The 24,674-nt window shown below is 39.1% G+C and overlaps 1 protein-coding gene across 5 annotated transcripts in view; it reads left to right on the forward strand.

Annotated features, from left to right (window-relative positions):
* The window catches only part of dennd5b (DENN/MADD domain containing 5B), a 308,333-nt gene that overhangs the window by 149,780 nt on the left and 133,879 nt on the right, over positions 1 to 24,674 (forward strand). For all 5 annotated transcript variants that reach the window (XM_039761841.1, XM_039761842.1, XM_039761843.1 and 2 more), the window contains one exon: positions 8,131 to 8,240. In XM_039761841.1, the coding sequence (XP_039617775.1) occupies positions 8,131 to 8,240 (110 nt within the window). The remainder of the gene's footprint in view (positions 1 to 8,130; positions 8,241 to 24,674) is intronic.

Genomic DNA, 24,674 nt, shown 5'->3' on the forward strand with positions numbered 1-24,674 from the left:
GAAGTGTTTTGAAAGAAAACCCATACAGACATAATAAGAATGTGCTGATTCCACCTGGAAAAGGACCAGATGTGATATTCAAAGCCAAGATCCTCACAAAGCCAGTTGATCTGTTATCTCTAATGTAATTTTTGTTACTGAGGTGTCCTAATCCGAGCCACAAGTGAGCCAAAGCCTATCTAAACAGCAGCAGAGAGACTGTAAACTCTTATGTTAGTAGTCCTGTAAATCAAAATATTTTCTGTTGTGTTGTAGTACTAGGTTGTTGTACCATGTTAGCCATTATGAATGTAGAGAAAAGCCAAGCAAAATGACACCTTGCCTGAAGAAGAGGCCTGAGTTGCCTCGAAAGCTTGCATTTTGTAATCTTTTTAGTTAGCCAATAAAAGGTGTCATTTTGCTTGGCTTTTCTCTGTTGTGTTGTAAAAATCCACTTTTAGCCAACTTCCAACAGGAGTGACAGTTATTTGATCCATGGCTTTGGTGATTTGTCAGGCTACCATGGTTTGGCGGCGTAAACAGTAGTAAAAGGCAGATAACAACATTTAATGCAAATGACAGATGTACAGCTTTCCTGCGTCTGTTTCTCAGATGGCCCTACACAGGCAGACTGTCTGCATCATAGAGAGTTTAGTGTTAGTTTCTGCAGCAGACGCATATTCTTTTGGGTTTCAACTACTTGACCTGAAAGGGTTCCACACATTGCCTACCATCCCGTTCTTTAGCTATGCTCAGATGGCACTCCTTCTGGGAGTTTTCCTTCCATTGTCATTGCTTCGTCATGGTTGAGCCAGCTGGTGTACATAATTAATATGCGCATCATGTTCTGTCTGTCCCCAGACACTTCACCAACACCATCTATATCTCCTCAGGTTAAATACTCATTATTCAGAGAAATGCAACATTCTGAACATAATAATCATGATATGCTGTCAGAAAGGCAGTAACAGAAAATGATAGAAAATGTCGAAGGCTTTTGGCTGTTATACACTGATTTTTATTTTTTTTTTTTACTTTTTTTTTATTTTAACCTGTTCAAGGTCTGAGCCAGCTATTTTTCCTTTCATAACACAAAGGTTTGTGCTACATTTATGTCAGAGCCCCAGTGTGTCATGGTCCCACAGTGTGGGTATCAGGATTTGAACTCACAACCTCATGGTTTGACGTCCAAAGCCTTAACTACTACAACACAGTGCCTATCAGTTGTATACATTTGCATTGTATTTACTGATCATAATGTGCCACCCATAATGTAACCGGTCTATTTTAGCTTTTTGTGCATAAGTGAGATCTGCATTGGACTGGTGGCCCGTTCAGGGCTGATTCCTGTCTTGTATGCATTGCTACCACAATAGACTGTGGCCCTCCAAGACCCAGAATTGGATGAAGTGCATTTGAAAATGTAATGTTTTAAAGAATCGATTTGCGACCCTGTTGTTCATAATTCAGAAATCCTGAATGCTAATTGGGGTGCGTCTTGGTAAGTTGAACACACACATTTCAAAGAGATTGGTGGATATGTCTTTGGTGATTAATTTCTGTTTTTTTTTTGATCGACCATGGATTCATGCACACTTCTTTTTACACTAACTAAATTTGATTGCATTGAGTCCAGAGGTCAATTCAATGGTAACATACAACATGTCTTTTCTTTTGTGGTTGTGTGGCTTTTTTTTTTTTTTTTGCAAGAAGTATTATTTGCTCAGAAGTAATACAGAAGCAGCAATGTCAGCAAAACAGCCTGCTATTGTTGCAGTACTGTCAGATTCTGAGCTACAATATATGCTGAGTCTATAAAAGCCAGACTACTCTTTCTTCACACTCTGTCCTTTGTATGTTATTTTGTTTTTCTGAATAAAAGTAGCAAAATCCTGCTAACATGAGCTGGACTGCCCACTGTTTAGAAGAAGCAAAGTTCAAAAAGGTACGAGACCAGGGCAGGGACAGAAGTTTATCTGAACTGTGATTACACAGTGTACAGAAATGACTAAGATCACAAACTGAATGCTGAGTTATCTAGCACTGGGAGAAAGACAAGTCCAAGTTTCTGTTTGACTCGTGTATGAGATGGAGCTGCAAATGCTTATTGTTATGCCTTTCGGATCATGGAGTGTTTGTGCACCTGTTGGTGTAGTTTTGACCCATTTAGTATATAACTGACGTCTACAAACTATTGGAACATTCTAGAGTTACATATTAATGGCTTGACCAAGTGAGACTTGGCACGCACACACACACAGAGACACCGATAAAGGGACTCAGTGAATGAATATTAAAGAATCCAAATAAAGGAGACAACAAAAACAACATTAAGCAAACAATGTGTAAGAAGCCCTTCCCAATTCCCAGACGGTGATAATAATTTACAAACACTGCACAAATGAAACCTAACAAATCTCTAAATACTAGACCATTGTCGGGCAACTGGTGCGAGTGCGCTGTGGAATTTTCTAGGGGTGCCGCGAAAACTTTTGTAAAATATTTCAGGTTGCTAGTGTGTTTGAACTTTTGGTTGATTAAAAAGATAATGTTTAAAAAAAATAATATTTTATGTTGGAAAAACAGATAACGGAACACTTACGTAAATGAAGTCTAAGAAACGCGAGAGACTTCAAATAATCGACAAGGATATGCGCGTCTGTCTTTAGAAAATTGAACCTCGCATCAATCTATGTGCTGAAAAACAATCTCAACATTCACATTAATTAAATTTAAGATTTATCCTTTGATTTCTTTATTCATAAAATGTCTTTCAAACTTGTAAAACTAACTGTTTTTATTGGCGATTGTCCATAGATTGTGTCATCAAGACTTTATTTACGGGGAAATCCCTCAGGTGCGCCGCGAAAGAACATTTTTGGACTTAGTGCGCTGCAACTCGAAAAAGGTTGCCTTTCACTGTACTAGACGATGAACAATCAACACTTATGACGCAGTCCAGTACAACAGGTGCGAATGATGGTGAGAATGAATTGAGATGCCAGGTGTACAGTTTCCTGAATGTTATGAAAGTTTTATCCTACCGTGTTCCAGCTGTTGTAAAAGTTTTGAACATTCCCTGGACAGAGACATTTACCAACCCAGATGAAACTGCACGAACAAGCTGGCACAGGACTAACATGTAAATCCTGAATAAAACTGTGATTCAGTGGAGATTGTATTCCAGAGGTGGTGTGAGAAGAGTAGAAATGATTAAACATAAATGATCATGACCTCCCCTGCGTCTTTTTGGCTCTTGTTTAAAGAGACTACTTAATTATCCTTCTTCCCAGTAACCTCTTCACCCTCTGAAGCTGCCCAATGGTTTAATGCTACCAGGGATGCTGGGAGTTGTAGGTAATATAAGGAGCACTACTACTGGTTTTAAGTTATTGTCATTGTATGTCCGTGTGTTTTATTCATAGGACTCATTTGTGCAATTTTGGCACATGTTACTATTATATTTTTTGAGGTTAATTCTTTTTTTACTTTTGTTCACAAGCAACACCATTCTAAGTGGTGATGTCAATGGTGCAGCTGTCCTGTTTACCATTACTATGCCCATTGTCAGTGGTATGTGCAATGCCATGAAACTATGATGCCATTTCCATTTTTCCTATTTAAGATTTTGCCGCCCAGCTCACAATGTTCTAGTTTTGACCAAAACCTTTCTGCTAAATACCATTCAGTTTCTCTGGAATAGTTGGAGGCTAAGAGGTCCAAGTTAGCGTTAGGACTTCCATCAGCATTTGTCTGACTTTGTTTTTGGGGTTGTGTTTTGGCTTTGTTGTATCATTTGGTAGTCTGAACCCTGCCTGGTTTCTACTACTGTAGTGAACAGGCCTGTGGGCTGCTGTCTCCTGTCAACATCTTTACAGCTGGATTTTAACTGTTATTATAAAACAAGATGGGGAGCACAGATGGAAACTGGTTAAAGGTTAACGTTACAGGAAATATTTGAGGTAGTTGTTCTGCACTATGGATATGTGGAACAAATCTCCAGGTAGAATAGTCAGAGAAGCACCTTTAGGGCCCTTAAATAATAATATAATGGTTACATTCATAGGAAAAATGACAAGCTGAACTGGGCTGATGGCTTGTTCTTGTCATTCTAAAATTACAGTTCATTTCTGAATTTCCCTGCATGTTGGTGAAGTTGTTTCTCAACAGTAATTTGCATTTTTCCCTTCTTTCCCCTCATTCAGTCTCTATTTCTAGTCCTTTATCTATTCATTATTGTATAACTCAATCTTTTACACTTGAATTTCTTTCATCGTGATGGGATTATTGCTATGGCTTCAATATCCGATTGTCAATTACATTTCCACAAAAGAGTGTCAGCAATTTGTGGAATGGCACTGGTGGTCTTTGCCAGCACACAAGCGAGCTGTTTTTTTTTTTTTTTTTTTTCTTTTTTTTATTGAGTCTAGCTTTGTGAGTGTTTGTCTGTCTGGTGTGTCTCAGCCAATGGCTAATTTGCACAATGAGCCATCAACATTTATATTCTTTTAGTAAGGGATCAGAATTTAAAAACTACCTCACAAATAACCAAAGTCTTTATTCAGTAGTGACATTAAACAGTTTATATATTTTAGTGAAGCTGCTGCAATTCTTAAATTCATTTTAGTTTAAATAATACTACAATGTTGAATAAGTATTGTTTTACAAACTTTCAATAATTTTATTATTTTTTTGTGATTTGTGGAGCCGCATTCTGGAATTCTGCCATTTGTGTCTTTTTTGTTAGTCCATCATCAGATTTGTTCTGGCTAAGGGCCGTGGCACATTTGACAACATTTCCAGGGAGTTTGAGTTTTGGTCTTCATTGACATAATCTTAACAAGTTGGAGGCAGTCGCCGTGCTCCCCGTGAAGCCAGTGGCCTAATATGTCATGTCCCGCAACTCACTGCAGCTAGCCAACAACTCACTCTGACCAAATGAAACAAGTTTGATTTAGTCTTTAGTTGTAGTGAGAGCTGACAAGCAATGAATGCTCATCTAGAAGTATAATGCATATAATGCAGTGATGAGGAATAAGGAACACAGGTGTTTTGGTCCTCACAAACAGAAGGGAAGCTTGTCTGTCTGATGTCTAGCGTTTTATGTAACATGACAGAATGGGGAAAAAAGGAGGCCAAGATTGCTGTGAAGCTTGCTGTACATGTAAACCCTTCATACAGTATAGGCTCCAATGTAGCACAATAATGGCTGTCAGGGAAAAGGTGAGCATAACTGACACCAGAAGGTTGGTGCTTGTTGACATGTGCATTTTGACATTAGTATTGATTTTCCATCAATTAAATTGACATGGTCCGGCAACGAGATCAGCAACTGCGGCTGTAAAATCTGACATTCCCTATGACTATCAGCTTAACTGCTTGTTCAGGACCATAGTGACCTCGCAGAAGACACCAACACTTACAGTATTTCACATAAAGCAGAAATGAAGCCAAACTGGAATGCCAGTCCATTGATGGGCTTGCTCATGTTCATTTACCCAGGTCACCATTATAAATATTAAAAAAATTTTACTAAAGCTTAGTCAGTGGATCTCAAAACTTAAGGATTTCACACAGGTTGCAACCCTCTTGGTTTGATCTCCTCACTCAGAGGTGCTAGAGTGCACAGTACAGCCTGTTTAGCCAGCAGAGCTAAAGTAGAGCTCACCTCAACCTAGTGTCCTTTTGAGTTGGTGATTGTAACAACACCTTACCCTTACCATTACAGCCTCTGCCACACTCACCCCTTCATACCTGACATTGACATACAATAACACACAATAACAAACGATAATGCCCCCAGACGTTCATGTAGTGCATTGCAGTTACAAAAGCCAATGTGGCTCTTTGTGCCGACGATTTTTTGTAGTCAACGTCGTCGTTTACGTCGACTAATCGTTGCAGCCCTAGTTTGTCTGCAGACCTACTAGCTTTCTAAGAGGTGGAGTACATTTGTTACCACCTATCAATGGCTCCAGTACAGCACTTATATTTCCAAAAAGGTTTTACATGACTGCTGCCTGCCATATTATAATATGCTACTGTCATAAATGCCATTATTACAGAAGTCAAAATACTTTTCATTATGGGGTTGCAGAGTGCCAAATCTTATCCTGGCAGAACTGGCTGCAAAGTCAAATGCATGAGGATTACATACCAGTCCCTTTTGGATCAATTTCACTCACCCACTGTCTCTCCGTGTAAAACCAATTTGGAGTTCCCAGTCAACCGAATCTGCACAACATTTGGATGCCAGTAGGAACTGGAAAAATCTTCAATATGCAAACTCCATAAGACAATGACCAAACTGGATTTTATGTTATTAATATTTTATAGCTAATGTTTCCAATCACAACTACATACAAATTAAAATTACATTACTTGACATACTGGTACAGCATGGTATGATGTTTTACTCAGGTGAATATATGCAAATAAGAGGTGACACCTTGTGGGTTAAAATCTAAAATTTTACCCATTCTCTGTTTGCATAAATCTTGATTTATATCAAATTACTTTAGATGTTATTAAAGAATTTTCTTTTTTATTACATGTGCAAAACATGTGCTACATGTGCCTTGATAACCTGATTATTCTCAGAAACTCATCCATCCATTATCCATTCCGCTATATCCTAACTACAGAGTCTATTAGTGGTGGTTGGAGGAATTCTCCACACACTATATAAAGCGTTGTGAGTACTTTGAAAAGCGCTATATAAATGTAATGAACTATTATTATTATAGTTTAATTTTGGAGCATCTGGGAAAGGGAAAACTCCTGATGTGTACTTACCCATGTAAAACCATGTACTGTACATTTTTAAGAAATCATGTTTCTGCCTTAACTGGGTTACTCATGTTATCCCTGCTTTGTGTGTGTACGTAAACAACACTGAATGTTACTTTCTGATAAGCAGCTAATGTGGTGTCATTTGTTTGTGCTTTTTCAACATAAAGTGCCTGATTTAAAAACAATTTAGGATGAATATGAGAGGAAAAAAGTCAGAAGAAACAGGAGAATCATGTTTATTATATGAAACTAGTTGACCCGCGGCATAGCATACGCCACATTCATTGATGGGTGAACACTTCCTGAAAGACACAGTTCAGCAATCCCCTATTCAGCATCGCGATAGGGCGGCGGCCATCACTCCGCGTTCGGTGTCGGTCTAACAAAGGAAAAAAAGAAGGGGCACAGAAACAACAGGGAGAACAGAAGCTTGTGGGGACAAACAAAGACGACAGCAATGACAGAGACCTGTTAGCAAAGCAAAGCAGCCCGAACCGAGAAGAACAATGAAAAGCCAATGTGGCTCAGAGGTGCATGTGGACTGTAGCAGAGACCAAAGCTACTTGGGATGTGTTTGGTGAGGTGTTGCAGTGCGCATAACTCAAGAGCGAGGGTGGGCGCGGGACGAGGGTTAGAGTTGGCAGGCGGGGCTCCGTTGTGCGTTCTCCATGGTGGGGGCAACTTGGTCGATTTTATATATATTGTAAGATATGGCTCCATGGTGGGGCAACTTGGTGTAGTTTTATGCACCGATTTTATATATATATATATATATATATATATATATATATATATATATATATATATATTGGAATATTTGGGTATATATATATATATAGATATATATAGATATATATATAGATTCTAACATCTTCACGTGACACCTCAGCCTTGTCACTGTCCGCCTGTGTGCCATTTGTATGTTGTTCCTATCTCTGTGTATGTTTTTCACTGGACACTCCAGTTTTTCATCCACACATCGATAACATGTTAATTAGCGGCTCTAACTTGTCCTTGTCCCAGCTTGAGTGTCCTATGATGAACTGGTGCCCATCCAGGGTTGGTTTCTGTCTTGCTCCTGATGTTACGACAATAGTTGTTGATCCTCTCAGGCTTCAGTGGGATTCAGCAGGTTTGATAATTGTGAAAGTTTTACTTGTTTACTTAAAGCTAACATCATAAACCAAGAAATTGGATAAGTCTGTGATTTATTAAGCAAGGTCCTTAATTGAAGGCAGGGATTGACATCTGACTGAGTAACAAATTGGACCAAATAGCAATTCTGCTGAGTGTAAAAAGTTAATACAAAAAAGCAACAGAAATGATCAGTGTGTTTCAACAGTTTGTCTTTTGTTTTAGGGGAAAACTTTGATCAGAGCCCTCTGCGAAGAACATTTAAATCCAAAGTCTTGGCTCACTTCCCGGAGAACATTGAATGGAATCCTTTCGACCAAGATGCAGTCAATATGGTGAGTCAGAAAAAGAAAAATGAAAGAGTTTTGGCTTGCTTGTACATTTTCTAAACTGAAGGCATTTAACGGTATATTGTGGCCTCAGGCCATTTGGATGAAACAGGCAGTTAAGGAATTAAGTAATGGCACTTCATTGTGAAAGGACTTCAGGGCCTACACTAATAAGACACATTCATTTTCTTTATATAATGGAAGACTATCTTTGATTGCTTAATCTTTACATAAAGTACGTGATTCCCAAATAACCTCCGAATTGATCTTTAAATCATACCTAACTACCAGTCCTCTACACATTTGATTGCACTACTTCTTTTATGGCAACACATCAACCAATGCTTTACTTTTTGATGTCATCATGAAAATGATGAATACTATTTTTAGGAACATTAAATAGAACATTAACATGCTTGGGCTGAAAGAGTTTTAAGTTTGATTACATGTTTCATCCATCCATCCATTATCCAACCTGCTATATCCTAACTACAGGGTCACGGGGGTCTGCTGGAGCCAATCCCAGCCAACACAGGGCGCAAGGCAGAAAACAAACCCCAGGCAGGGCGCCAGCCCACCACAGGGCATACACCAAGCACACACTAGGCACAATTTAGAATCGCCAATGCACCTAACTTGTATGTGTTTGGACTGTGGGAGGAAACCGGAGGACACGAGGAGCGAACCCGGGTCTCCTAACTGCGAGGCAGCTGCGCCACCGTGCCGCCTACATGTTTCATAATGTTCAATATTTCAAGTTGGCATAGATGTGTTTGTCATGAATCATCCGCAGGCACTCTGAGCAGAAGACTTTTTGCACATTAGTCACATTTTAAAATAAGCAATCCAACAGAGTTGTTGTTCCCACATTGATAGTGCCATTACAAACTTGAAGTTTCCAGCATAACAAGTCGGGACAGATAGGAGAAAACACAGGTGGACTCCACTTCAGCTACAAAAACATCTCAAGGATGATCAGGGGAAACAGGATGCACCTGAGCTCAATTTGGAGCTTCATGGCAAAGGCTGTGAATACTTATGTACATGTGATTTCTGATTTTTTTTTTTTATTATTAATACATTTGCAAAAACCTCAAGTAAACTTTTTTCACGTTGTCATTATAGGGTGTTGTGTGTAGAATTCTGAGGAAAAAAAATGAATTTAATCCATTTTGGAATAAAATAACAAAATGTGGAAAAAGTGATGCTCTGTGAATACTTTACGGATGCATATCTATCTATCTATCTATCTATCTATCTATCTATCTATCTATCTATCTATCTATCTATCTCAGTGTTTATACAACATCCAAATTGCTTAAAGTTTTGTTTCATAGAATGTGTCATGGACTTTAAGCAATGCATACCAGTGTTGATTTACATTTTGTGTGTTATTTATTGGGCATGTAAGCCAGCCTTGCTGAGAATATGGTAATAACTGAGGACAGTGTTTCTGAGTGAGTAAATTCACTGATACCAATCAGTCCATAAAAAAAGGGGAGGACAATTAAGACTCCATAGTATGTGAGACAGGAATGACAGCTCTGCACTACCACTCTGCCCATGTTAAAACATCTATACTAAATTTACTTAACTTAAACCTGATTAAATGTGCGCCTGTAACATCTGTTCAGTTCTTGCTGATTGATTGCACGTTACATGCATACTCAATCTTTCTCTCACTCAACCACTAAAACACAAGTGTACATGATGATACCGGACAGCAGCAGGCAATATCTTTGCAAATAATGAATTAGTGAAAGTTTGTGAGCAATCATAAGAGTCACTTTTTTCAGAGATTATTGTCTAGTTGTTTACAAAACAGAAATAGAAAATCACATCTGGGCATAAAACCCTCAATAATAACAATAACAGCACTTGAAGATGACTTTTCTGGGTGAAAGTATATGATACAGAAAACCATGCTCCTGGGGTTGAAAAGTTCCTGTAGAGGAAGATGCATAGTGAAGCGAAGTGCACAGCCAGCCTTCTTTTAAAATGGCTAAATCTCACAACAACGTTCTGCTCTTTGTTTTTGTACACTGCACTTGGGTGCCAATCCAGGTTATTCGTTGTGTGGTGGGTGCAGCAATGCACTATCCATGTACGTTCCCAACCTCACCTCACCTTCCCAAAACAACATGGATACTCCATTTTGCTATATGTGTGTAACCTCAAGAGACTGATCAGTATTCAATCAAATTTTTTGCTTGACAAATTGATGCATTCAGTAAGCTTTAACGCTTTTCTGTTCATGTTAGACCTTGGTACCCTTCACCTTTATTTTAATGTGCCAGACCACCCTAGATATTGTTGAAATTTTATAAAGTATGCTTCAGTTTAGAACACAATTTCATGTGGTAAATTAATATATACCTTAATTGTGAAGAAATAACTTGAAAAATACCTAACTTATCCTTTAACAATGCAGGATATGAACAAAGAAATCTGGACAGCAGCATCCCTGAGGAAAGTAAATCTCAGGGGAGGCCCACGGTCAGCTGTAACACAAAGTCAGATTGATCCTCTCCTGGGCGCATACTACTGTATACATTTGTGCTGTGCAATTTAATAAGAAGTCAAAGTCCTACCATCTGTGAATTTCAAGGTCCCATGTACTTTGTTGCTTTTCCCTTAGCCTGGAAATCTGCATAGAAGCAGAGCAGTGTCTCCAAGTGCCACAGCAGGAAATCGAGGAATCCTCTATACCAGTTATTGTTAATAGTGCTGTAATGTGTGAGAAGCAGCTTATTTGTTCTGCTTATGAACTACCGTACAGAATATGAACTGTGGGATGAATTGTGTGTTTAATTAATAAAGTATCTATCTATCTATAAAAAGTGCTAGTCATGACACAGCGTCTGTTCTGAATCAAATACGGCGCATGTGCTTATGAACAGGATGAGATTTTTCTTATAAAAAGGCAGCACATGCTTGAATCATCCTGATGTGACAGCATTTGATGTGTTTCTCACTAAAGGTTACACAAATCTATAAAATTCTGTTCTTGTGGGCAGTGCTACCTATTTTTGTATTTACAGATAAGAACTCCAATTTCCTGTAAAATTGTTCCAACTAAAATGGAAAACAGAACAGCAGTCCTTTAAAGAAATGGTCACACTCCGTTCCCATTATATGCATCCTAGTAGATGTAATATTTGCTTCATTTTGTTTTTTCATAGACATTTGGCATTCATGTTCTTTTCACTGCATAGTGCGCAGTAAACCCTCAAGCTGACTGACTAATGGGGGGGTTAAGCAATGGGGTGTCTGCACTGTACAGCTTACTGGAGACTAGAAGCATAGATGGCGCTGGGTTGGATGGTTGAGATACCAAAAATGCTTCTTCTGCAGTATGTCAGGGAAGGGTTGGGGCTGTAGGGCTTTATCAGGTGGTGTACCCTGGGAGAGTTTTACTTTAAAACCAATTGTTAACATTAATTTTTTCTTAATTTGAATGTAGCAATATTCTCCATTGTAGCGGGCAGGGAACAAATATTTCCTAGAACCATCCGGAAGCCTGTTGAAGCTCATTGGAACAAATCATGTTTTATCTATATCTATCTATCTGTCGGTCTAAATTTAGGTCACTGCCGCTAAAAAATATTTTTGTGACTCTCTTCGGTTTGTGTGTTATATAAAAATATGTGACCAAAAAGACCATTGGGAATCAGACAGTTTAGACAGAGACTGGCATTGCTAGACTCTGGATGTAAAATAAGGAATGCTTTCCAATTTATTTCATATTGGAATTTTCAGGTGGCAGACCCATCGGGCTTTGTCCTGTTATACAATACAATTCAATACAATTTATTTTTGTATAGCCCAAAATCACACAAGAAGTGCCGCAATGGGCTTTAACAGACCCTGTCTCTTGACAGCCGCCCAGCCTTGAATCTCTAAGAAGACAAGGAAAAACTCCCCAAAAAAAACCTTGTATGGAAAAAATGGAAGAAACTTTGGGAAAGGCAGTTCAAAGAGAGACCCCTTTCCAGGTAGGTTGGGCGTGCAGTGGGTGTCAAAAAGAAGAGGGTCAATACAATACAATACACAGAACTGAACAAATCCTTAATACAGTATAAAAATAAACATTTTAGAAGTACATAGCAGAATTTAACAGTAGTTGATATCACATAATATGATTTGGATATGTTTAGAGTCCTGGAGACCTAGATCAAGCTGCCTCCCCCTTCTGGCCATTCCACAGCTGAAACAGCGCTGGGCCAGCCAATCCGATGAAAGGACCCCTCTTTCCCATGATTCCTGCGATCCTCCATGTTTTAATGGCCCAGACGTAATTTGTCCCCAGATCATTTTAGGCCAGACTTACAAAGAGAGAGAGAGAGAGAGTTAGGTACACCTTATTCTTTTCCAAAAATGTCCTTGGATCTTTATTACTTTAGAGAGGTAGGACCTCAGTTTACATTTCACTGAATGACGCCTCCATTTTTACCACACAGGGTTCTGGTCACCGTACTGGGGCATTGGGACTTGCACACAAATCACAGGGTAAGTGCCCCCTGTTAGCCACACTAACACCTCTTTCAGCAGCAACCCAAGCTTTTCCATGTTGGTCTCCCATCTACAGTAAGTACTGGAACCAACATACCATTCTTAAATGCTCTTAATCCAGTTCAGAATAACAGGGGGCTCACAGCGTCATGCTAAAGGCATGAACTAATCCTGGACAGGAGATCACTTCATCACAGGCGGCATCTGAAATGGCCTATCAGCCTGACACAATCATCTCTGAGGGGCCTATATTTTTGTATCAAGTCTTCAGTTAGCTAATGTGTCTGCTTTTATTCACTGAATTGCACAATTAAAAGAAAACTGCTGTGTTTAAAAAGCGAGATGATTTAATGAAGTCCCTTTCTTAGTCATACTGTAGAGCAAGTTTGCTGGATGTGTGAAGCAATTTATCACAATCGGTCCGTCATCTTCTGTCACCCAGGGCTGCAGTGCCAGTTTTAGCGAGCAGATGGCCATCTCCCCAGGTTCTTCACTGTTAGGAGGAGATTGTTTGGCCGGCTCCAACATGCTGCGCTGTGTGGTTGCACGAATGTTCGCAGTTCATTTTGTAGTAGTTCGGGTTAGCGCCTTAATCCTGTTATATCAAGTCACATATGTTGTGGTGGCTGCAGGGCTCTGCAGTCTCAGTAAGAGAACTGTGTGTTCACAGATACTGTATGCGGTATAAATTTAAATATAATTACCCTTATTTTTTTCAATATAGATTGGTTATATTATAGGTAACACATTATGACAAATAAATACAATGGGAATATAATTTGTGTGATTATACATACAGTGCAGTTTGCAGTATATAAATAATGTCCCTGGATTTTTACTTCAGACCTTCTAAAAAGCTCCTAACACCCAAAGATGTATCAGTATTAACTGTCTCTTATTTGTCCGAACTCTCATTTCTAGCTGTAGTTGCATCTACAAATTTAGGTATAGTGTAATATAACTCAACATAACCTTCTTTGTTAGTTTAGGGTCCTGATATATCCTGGTATATCCAATCAGCACTGGGCACAAGGCAGGAAACAGCCCTGGACAGCACAAGTCCATTCAGTTTAGTGTCACCAGTCAGCCTAACCATCATGCCTTTGGGGATACAGGAGGAAAAATTAAGTACCTGATGTAGGCACAGGGAGAACATGCAAACTTCACACAGACAGTGACCTGATTTGAGATTTGAACCCAGAATGTTCCATCACCAGCCTACCTGTAACCCACATAACCTTTTATTACATATTAATCAAAAAATAAACATTAGGTCTGCAATGAACATTCACTCTTTCTGCATATTTTATGTCCATCTAGTGGACTGCTAACCAACCGCTGACAGGTACGTTCTCAACACACAGACATGCTCAATTAAATGGAGATGTGCTGATGACGATCAGCTTTGTAATATTTTCCATGGTGTATGGAGAACTGCTGATAAATTATTTACTGCAGGCTCTCATTTTACTCCAAGTCAGAATGTCTCCATCTACATATTGTGTTGTATTGAATGTTCCTGTAGTTGGTAGATGGACCAGCATTATGCATTATTTAGATTGCCATTCTAAGTGAGGATAGTATTTTGTAGCTTTTCACTTGTAGCTATCTGTTACTCAAGTTAAGTGTATGCAGTTAAATCAAGGCTGCTTTTAGCATTTCACATTTCTCTTCTAAGGGCATTAGCACTCACAGCAGCCACTGAGATGTCTTATTACAACAAAATAAATGGTCAAGCCAAACTTCATGCTGTAGTGTGCTGTTTTTTTTTTTTTAATAATTGATTTTGCCATCTCTAGCCTAATTCTTGTATTTGATATTTAGACATCCAGGTTGCAAACTGTTCACTCTGAGACCTGGGCTTGGAATAAGGTCACTGCCACTGTTACATCTATAAAACATGAGTAAAGAAGGTTCACATCAAGGAAGGGCATCCAGTAATAAACACTTCCACTCCAATACCTACTGTGAGGGGGCAGCATACCAACTTAAAAAATGGTGGTTACAAAAAGTCAGTGAGTAGTATCCAACTGTGAAAGCAAATTTTGTAAAAGTGCACTTCTATAAATAAGAGTAAACACTTCAGTTTCACAAGGGAACTGTTTCTGTAAATTTGCAAGTGATGACCTGGAAAATAGCCATGTCTTCAAATGTAGCAAAGTAATAGCACTAAATCATTAACAGCTCTTTGAACCATTAACTCAATGCAAGTCTGTATTTTAAAATCTATTTTTAAAAGTCATGTAAAGGAAGTTAAAATAAAGTACTGTCATGGAAATGCTGTGGTTAAGGCCTGCTTTACAGTGCTAGCATTCTGGGCTTGAATCCCATGCTTGGCCATTGTATATTCGGAGACTGCTGGTCCTCCTCATGTCTATGTGGGTTTCCTCCAGGTACTCTGGTTTGCTTCCCACATCCTGAACTCCCAAAGACATACTGATTAGGATAACTGGCAGCTCCAAATTCTTCTTTTGTTTATTTGTATATGAGTGGTTTGTGCGATGGACTGCAGCCTTCACCACCCTGAATTTTATTAAGTGATTTAAAGAATAGTATGTTATGTAAAGCCATCAATCTGAAACAACCATGCCTACCTTGAGGTTTCATGGACATCTGCCTGTTGAGCTTCAAGACTATGTGCTGCTGTTCAGCATTTGTCTGGATTAGCTTGCAAATGAGAAGGTAGCCATGAAGGATCTACTAAAGATGAAAAAATCATTTTCTACTCTAGAAAGATATTTAGAGAATTAGAATTAATGAAAACTAGAACTAAGAATAAATCAGGAAAGAAACAAATATTTTCCACATGAAATCAGAGAAAGATAATTTGATCCCAAGAAACACAAGCCATCTTTCGTGCAATACAATATGTAATGACTGTAAAATCCACTTGAGGGAAGGGAAGCTGAGGATCACAGGTTGACAAATGTAAGAATACACATTATATACCATACACATATATATATAATATAAAGTAACACCAACAATTATTTTATCATTTATGTTATTATTATTATTTTGAAAGCCTCAGTCTCGTTAGCAATCGATAGAGATCAGTTATCTTCTTGTTACAGCGCTTTTCGATACTCTTTTGCTAGAAGGAAAGTTAGCATTGTTGATTTGACCTCGATTCCCTGCACGTGCCTGAGTAGCGAAGACCAAACAGCTTCTAAAATGGCACATGGAGAGATACCAAAGTGAATACTTAAAGCAAAATAATCCATGGATGACTTTTTGCGTATTATCACTGAATCCGATTCTGACTTGTCGGACTCCAATTTTGATGCAAGTGACCTGGAGATGTATATTGAAAACGAAAGTGAGGTACTGCCATCAGCTGATCGGTCCCCAGCTGATCGCGGTGCTGAACACATTTATGTAGCTGATGCACCTACAGTAACGTTTGCCTGGGAGGACAGACACTTACGATGACAGGAGGTACAAACCATATTGCATCTCACTACAACTGTCACCCGTGCACCTGACTCACCAAAGACAGCCAGGGAGATAGCCCACTTGCTGTACAAGTTACTTATATAACTATTATATATATATATAAGTATAGCCAAATGAACTAAATCCTAGCAGCATGTAGTAAAAAATTAAAGCCAACAGCAGCATGAGTTAAGATGAAGCCTAACCAGCAGGCTTACTAAAACGAAACATGCTCTTAACAAGACAAGAAGCTGAGATTTGAAAATAAAACTTGACAAATCTGGGCAGCATTGTAGATAGTGGTTGTTATGATTAGAATTTATAATTAAGGCTTTAGTACTAGGTTGTTGTACCGTGTTAGCCATTATGAATGTAGAGAAAAGCCAAGCAACATGACATCTTTTATTGGCTAACTGAGAAGATTACAGTATACAGTCTTCTGAAGCAACTAATGCCCCTTCTTGATTACATCTTGCCTGAAGAATGGGCCTGAGTTGCCTCGAAAGCTTGCATATTGTAATCTTTTTAGTTAGCCAATAAAAGGTGTCATTTTGCTTGGCTTTTCTCTAATTAAGGCTTGAAATATTCCAGTCGCTGATGCTCAAATTTTATATTCCATGCTCTTCTTTCTTCTTTTCTGTACAACTGAAATTAGAAGATATATGGAATTCCACTTTCTTCTCCTCGGCCTCAAGTCTGAAGTTTATAATCTTTCTTTCTGTAGGTGCACCGAGGTGGGATGTCCGGCCATGCATCCAAGATTTCTCTTTCTGTCTCACAATTGTTCTTTTTTGTTTTGTTTTTTTCTTTCCTCTGTAAAATCAGAGCCATGGTCACACTCTGGATGAAGGCTAATAAAGTGGCTGCTGCCTCACAGTCCCTGCCATTTTGGTTTGATTCCTTGCCCATACACCGTCTTTGTGAAGTCTGCATGGAATTGTTTTAGATATAAGAGTTTTCTCTCACACCCCATGTGATTTTATTCTTTTTCTTTTGTTCATTACTGTGCTCCTAACCTATACAGTAGAAATAGGCATTGACTTCCTGCTTAACAGGATTAAAGGATCCTAATGATCCAGTTAAAATTGAGATAGAAGGCTTGGGATAATTGCCTTGCATGTCACTGCCCAGCTCCATCATTAAGACAGCCAGGACTGCGGTTGTCATGGATTTTAATTAGAGGATCTTCTCATTAAGCAAACTGTAGAATGCAATCAACTCGAACGGTTTGCGACAGTCCTGACTTCTGATGGTAAACAAAGCCTAGGAATGTATTGCTAGGTTGTTGGTGTGACGTTGGCCTCGGCGGTTACAGACTAATCTGTGTTTTATGAATTTGCTTCATAATAACACTTGTAATATTTAGAAAAGGAAAAAAAGAAGCACACACTCACTGTTGCGTTACCAGTTGTATTTTACTCTGCTCTGGTCCTGTATCCCATGCTAAGTAAGTGTCTTATGCTGTATTAGGCTACACGTCTCCACAACCTTTATGAAGAAAATGATGGCATGGATAATCAAGAGACTGAGAGATGAACCCACTTCATCCCTGGGTGTGTGGCAAGCAGAAATGGGTAGCAGAAATACCCTGTCACACAATCATCAACTAACCAAACAGCAAGACCTTGGACTTAGGAAGAAAACTTACATGAAAGCAGGAGAGCATGAGAAGCCCCCACTTAAGCACCACAGCTCCACTCCTAAAAGTAACAGATCAAAAATGGCACCTTGCTGGGTTGTGTGGTTCTTTGTAGAGCCATTCCCAGCTTAAAGGTTGGCTGATCTTTGATGGCTCATGAGACTTCACAGAGATTCTCATTCACGTTCCATTTAAGAATCAACTTTCACATTCCTTCACAGATGTTAAAGTCCAAAGTCTTAACCACAATCCCACACTTTTCTTCCAGAATGTTGTATGATCTAATTGGAGCACAGCAGTGTAAATTAGAGTAACTAATGGTGTTATTCAGAAGCGAGGACTACATTTGTGTAATCATAGTAAAGTGCTTTATTACCACAAAGAACTGTCCATACATTTCACCAGGAGGACACAATGCAAATACTTTCAAACTGAAAAAAAAGTCAACACTATTTAGAAACTCTGTGCCCATTGTGTGACTAGGCTGGGATCTCTGTTGAGACTCAAAAGGAGACTCTTGTGAGAATACTGGGGTATTTGTTTCTCAGGAGAAAACATCTGAGAAGCAGGAGACAAAAGAACATGTCTCCATTTTATTTCTTTTGGTTCTTATTGTTTTCTAGAAGCAACCAAAAAAATATTCAAGAGATATCTTTTTTAATTTTCATTCCTATGGGTTGCTTGACACAAAACCATTTCATTATCTGAAAAACGTTTTGCAGATAAAATTGATTTTATTCCTAATATGTGGACAGAACCAAAATCTTGAATGTATAGTAGGCTACGTTGTGTGGTCTATGGCCGGCTTGTCATCCCGGCCAATACCCCCAGGCCACCAGATGGAGCCCTCCCTGCCGTATGGAGGTGCCCCGTAGACCAGCAGGGAATCCTGGACAATGGAGTTTTCATCTACAGCCCTGCTGGATACCACAGGGGCCACAAGAGGGAGCTGCATGGAGGAGCAAAGAGTCATATGTGCCCTATAACCCGGAAATGCGTCATAGGCAGAGTGACGGCAGTAGTGACGTACTTCTGAGGTGAAGAAAAGGACTTTTGATCTGACCCAGAAGTGATAGAAGATCAGTTAAATATATGCATCCAGTTATTTTTAGGATGCAATCGGATTTTGGAGTAGAAATATTGAAACATGGAATAGATGCTGCGTGTGACCAATTTACAGATTGCATAACACTATTAGCCATTCTCCTTCCTTATTGGTTAGGAAGCAAAACTGTTTGCAGTATGAAATCCTCCAGCTTCAACCATCTGATAATCACAGCCTTATCAAAAAATATTAAAAAGCGTATCTGTATGGATTGAAGCTTAATCATAGTGAAAGCAGCACTTCTTTGAATAAAGAGAAAAGACTTCTACTAGTTACAGAAACACAAAGCAGCCTGACTGCTCCACAGGAGATGCGCATTTCTTTAGAAAATAAAATCAAAAGCAAAAAGGAGACTTTCCTAAGGACTGAAAATAGAATCAGTAACAGAATGAAGACTTTTGTAAGGGCTGTGAATTGTTTTCAAGCCAGGGAGTTTAACTGTAATTGTAGTCATGCAAGAATTGGAAAGACTCATTCACTGAAATTCTTTTGTTTTACCAGAGCCAGAAGACTAAAACAAGAATGTAAATGAGACAAAATGACTTGAAGTTAATACCAGAATTTCAAAAATATCGAGTCCGACTCGTTCACTGATCAGATCCGTATCTTGGACAATGAGGCTCCAGTGCTGCAGCGAGTGTTTGTGATGTGAGTCAGAAAGGAGGTCTCTGGTAACCTTATTAGCTCATAGTGGCTTTTAAAATGGCAAAGCATTTAAAATGTACAATAAAAAGAAATAATCTGAACTATTTCTCAAACAAAGAAATAAGAGATGAAGGCTTCAAGATATAAAAATTCAAAGGGCAAAAAAATGTTCTAACCTGACAAAATGGGTTTCCTAATTCCTAAAATGTTCAAAGAATATAATTTGTTGCCCTAACCGTTTTCCTTTTTTAAAATTAGTCACCTTTATTTCTATAGCACATTTTACTAGAGGGCAGCACTGCAACCTCAATATTTTACGTTTGTATCCCCAGCCCAATTTCTGACTTCATGGAGTATGCATGTTCTCTGCCTGTGTGTGGGTTTTCCTAAAAGTCGTGCAGGTCAGATGGAGTAGTGACCCTAAATTGGCCAGTGTGAGTGAGTGAGTGTGAATGTGTGCAGGAGTGCGCCTTACAATGCACTAGCCCTAGAGCTTAATGCATGCTGGGATAGGCTCCAGTCACCTGCAACTCTGAACAGGAGTAAATGAGCCTGACACCATTGTTTTGTTCTCTTAACTTTGGCCCAAAAATGTACTGCGAAGCAGCAAGTCAAATTTATTGTACACAGTACATTGAAATTCATACTTGCATGTTTCCTCGGAGTAGCAGACAAAAAATAAATAGAATGTATACATAGCATGCATATGTCTAAATAGGTACATAGATATAGATATACAGTAGATGGATACAGATCAATACAGTATATTTGTAGATATATATATATATATATATATGTGTGTGTGTGTGTATATATATATATATATATATATATATATATATATATATATATATATATATATATATATATAATAATATAAGGCACAACACAGATGAAAAAAGAGATGAGACATCAGCAGGCAATCCCTGTGTATTGTAAAAATAAATTGTGCAAATAAAAAAACTGCAAGCCAAATCGAGTTTGTCTTTCCAGGTGCAAGTCCACATATCAGACTGCCTTCTTGAGGTAGTGGTAACTTTTATATGTGTTCTACCCCAGAAGGGGAGGAGCTTGTTAAAATAGTGGGTGTGTCTTCAGTTGTCTTGGACTCTCGAATCCTCCAGTCTGTACGTAAGAGAAAATGTATAACTGGTAACTGGTTAGTGTTACAATTAATATAAAAGCCTTGAGGCTACCCCCTACTCGTGTGTGTGTGACAATATAAATTTCATTGTACTACATATGCAGGGTGATAAACTTGACTTGATCTGCAATCAAGATAAATCAAAATTCCTAAATAACAGAGAGGTGCTGAAATGCCATGACCTGGCATCGCTTAGGAATATAAAACAACAAACTGAAGTACTAAAGTGCAGGCGGACTGTAAGAGTTGCTAGACAGTGCACTCAGTATTTAGCAAAGCAGTTACCAAAGACACGGCTACAAATAATTAAAGTACAAAGGTTACAGGCCTAAAAAATAAGGTGGGGTTTCTCTTCATTGTTACCACAGACTGTTCTGTTCTTGTGTTCCCTTTTCTGGTTGAGTTGTTTGCACCCCGCTCTGGTTCTCATTTGTATTGTGCTATCAAGCATTTTATTGCATTCAAGATGTTTCATGATGGCTGTTGCTTGGTCTTGAACTCTGCCAGCTTATACTGAATCATTTCACCTTCTCGTTTAAACTCACTGGCATATTGATCATGTTGCTTTTCTTGCCAACTTAGTTTTCGTTTAGTTCTAATAATTCTGAAGTTGCTTACCTTCCAAGTTTGCTAAATTTTAAATTAGTTTACAGTATTAATTCAAGCTGTACAGAGACTTGATCCATCACTGTATGTTGGCTAAGACACAGGAAGAATTTTAAAAATGAAATCCCAACCCGAAGTAGTGAATGTTCCTTAGGGCGGAAGACATACCCTTCAAGTGACAGTCAGTAAAATGTCCTTTGTAAACTGCACAGTCTGTAGTGGAGAAACACTGACTTAGGTGGCCCACCGCAACCCACTCATGAACTGTCAATTGCGGCCAAGGACCCACTGGCAGTACAACGCTGCCTTCCATGGCCCTAGTGTGCAGTTGCCAAGACCCGAAGATCAGCTTGTGCCATTCTGCACCGGCAGCAGAAGAAAGCATACTGTAGACTGACACCAGGATCCACATGGCCAAAGAAGAAGGTGTGGGATGGGATGAAGGGGTGTGAAAGGCTGAACGCAGGCTGAACACACGCTAAGGAGATGTGGTCTGATCAGCTGCTGTCTTTCTGATGCTGCTGCTGAGCTGCATGTTCTGCTTGTTGTGCTGCGCGTTGATCATTTAAAAGCCTTGTCTCGCGTGACATTAAAGTGTCTCTCGACGGTCCAGTCCCAAATGGAGGCATAAGTCGACTATATTTGTAAAAGTGAGGGCTAAAACACATACTGCTGCTCACTCACAGTAGTTTAACTTCATAGTGCAGGCTTGTTGGAATTCATTAAGCGATCCATCCTTTGGACTTTTTTTTTTTTTTTGTTCAATCACATGAGCTTGGTAACAAGCGAGAAAGCTGCCCCCTTATTTGTGCTGTACTAAAGGGTCCTGTTCTTGTCATTTTAATGTGCTGCATGTCTCTGTCTTAACAGTTGTTTGTTTCTTCAAGTCAAGCCAAGTGTTATTTTTCTGTATTCTGCAGGATTTCGGTCTGTTGCTGACTGTCCTGGGAGGCATGTGTGTGTCTGAGCTAGCAAAAGACTGCAGCATAAAATAACCTACTTTTGAAATTATCAGAAGAGTTCAATTTGCATTCTCTCATGATTCCAATATAAAGCCAGTTACTGTATGTGATTAAATAAACACACTTAATATACTGCAGATTTCCGAAATCAGGAAAAAAAACCAACAGCATACCTTTTGACTTTGAATTTTAAATGATGGATCATGTCATGTAGCTTGACTTGCTGAGAAGGTACAGCCAGATGGCTGAGGATGGTGAGAGGCAGGCGAGTTTCAGGCCGACAAAAAGAGTAGTGGGAGCTGCCACTGGGATTCCAACTTCTGTAGTGGCGGCAGATTTGGGTTGCAATCATCTCCTTGTTTACTGCTAGAGGAACAATTCAGTGTTCGATTAGCAGCCAATTCAGTGAAATTTGTGTAGATGGCTTCCCTAAGCTTTTTCTCAGCAGTCTTAAAAATGATTAATAGTGTGGCTTTTACTTCTCTGAAACTTCACAAAACTGCAAGTTCTTTAAGGGCACAGATGTTTATTTAATCTGAACTTTTTTCATTTGGCTTGCTTGATTAAGATTCAGAATTGCTGAGTGCTTCTTTTAACCAATTAAAAATGAGGCACAAATAACATGGAAGGCAACCGTGGAGCAGCTAATCTGGTGTCATTTGCATCGGCAGCAGCTGTTGGAATGGAATATTTATAAAGAGTGAGAAAAAGCGGTGGAATTGAAGATGTGGTAATTTATTGCATTTTACAAAACATTTGGATACTGCTGTTTAAAATGTAAACCAGTCCGTACTCGGCCTGAATGAGAGTGGGATGAGGCCACCTAATTAAATGACATATTCCTTCAGCTGCAAGAAGTGGCTTACAAGGAAGAAATACAAAGGCCAGACCCTGTCTCTGGATGTGATTTAGGGGCTCTACAGGAATTGACCCTGGGAGGGGATGAAGGCTGCCTTGATTCTAAAGACATTTTGAGTTGGTTCTTGAGAATGGAGCAGAGGTTCAGCTGTCAGGTGGAAGAAGCCAGGGAAACCGAAACAGGAGGATGAGAAGGGGAGTCCTTTAGTGTCTTTGATAGGTGGGAAGATCATTAGGATCAACACCTGTAAAGGTTCTTTTGGAAATGGTACAGAGATTGACTGGTTCAGAAGAACTCAGACTTTATTTCACAGTTAGACGTCAAAGTTCCATAGATTCTAGAAAATCTAGAAGCATGCCCAGCATAAAATGAGAGAAGGCTTTAAATTCAAATAATCCAGCAAAGAAGAGAGGAACCATCAAAACCTCCTGGTCCACAATGGCAAAAACATGTTCCTTTATACTGTACGTAGAACTTTGAGTAAAAAAAGTCTAAAAATAGATTAAAAATAACAAAAGAGTGCCAAACAAATTTAAGCAATGAATTTTATTATTGTGGTATACAAGCGAGACTCACCATGTTTGTTACTGGTTTGGTTTACTCTATCACATTAAGCTTAATACCAACTGTACCTACCTACACAGATCCTATTCACACAACTAGGTGTGAGTGATGCCTACACTGCCAGGCACTCTGTAGTATTCCACATAGGATCCCATCCACAATAAGTATGCATGATGACCTCTACACTGCCTGTCACTCTCTAATACATCCCATGGGGGCTCACTATCTTCAACACAAGTGACATATGGGAGTCCCCGAGACTTAAGTGCTGCTTTGGTTCCCAAGAATGTTCCGATGGCCGATACACCGTTTGGTTATATGCCAATTACCAGCCAACAATGTCTACTTTTACTGCACTGTTTCTAATATTAAGGGGCCCCCCTCTGCAGGTCAGAACAAATGACAATCTCCCCTACACCAGGTGTCCTAATATTTAATATACTACTTCAATCACTATAGATATAAAGACAGAGTTTGGAAATTTTAAAACAATGTGATATTTATTAAAGTATAATAATGCAATTAGAAGAAAATATTATACAAAATATCAATAGATAGCAAAGGCTGGATGTATATGGTCTTAGAAAGCTTACTAAAAATCAACAAAAGTCAAACATGAATGTAGTCCTGGATGGCTTTTTGATTAGGCACTCGGCATGATGCAGGACTTGCATTCTCCACTGTCCAAATGAAATGGTCTCTGTTTATTTCTGGTGGGACTCTGACATCCTTTCTCCTGTTGTTGCTCTCTGATCACTTGGAGGACCCTTTATTTACATTATTAGGTGGTGAAAAGTTGAGAGAAATAGCCAATTTAGAGACGGGGAATGATTAGGAGGCCAGAATGACCAGGTCATGGCTGGGCAATTTAGCCAGGACATTGGGAAACACCTTTCTCTTTACGAAAGATGCCCAGGGATCTTTTATGGCCACAAAGAGTCAGGACCTCTGTTTTATATCTCAGCTGAA

Source organism: Polypterus senegalus, chromosome 8 (genome assembly GCF_016835505.1).
Source record: "Polypterus senegalus isolate Bchr_013 chromosome 8, ASM1683550v1, whole genome shotgun sequence".
NCBI classification, from domain to species: Eukaryota; Metazoa; Chordata; class Cladistia; order Polypteriformes; family Polypteridae; genus Polypterus; species Polypterus senegalus.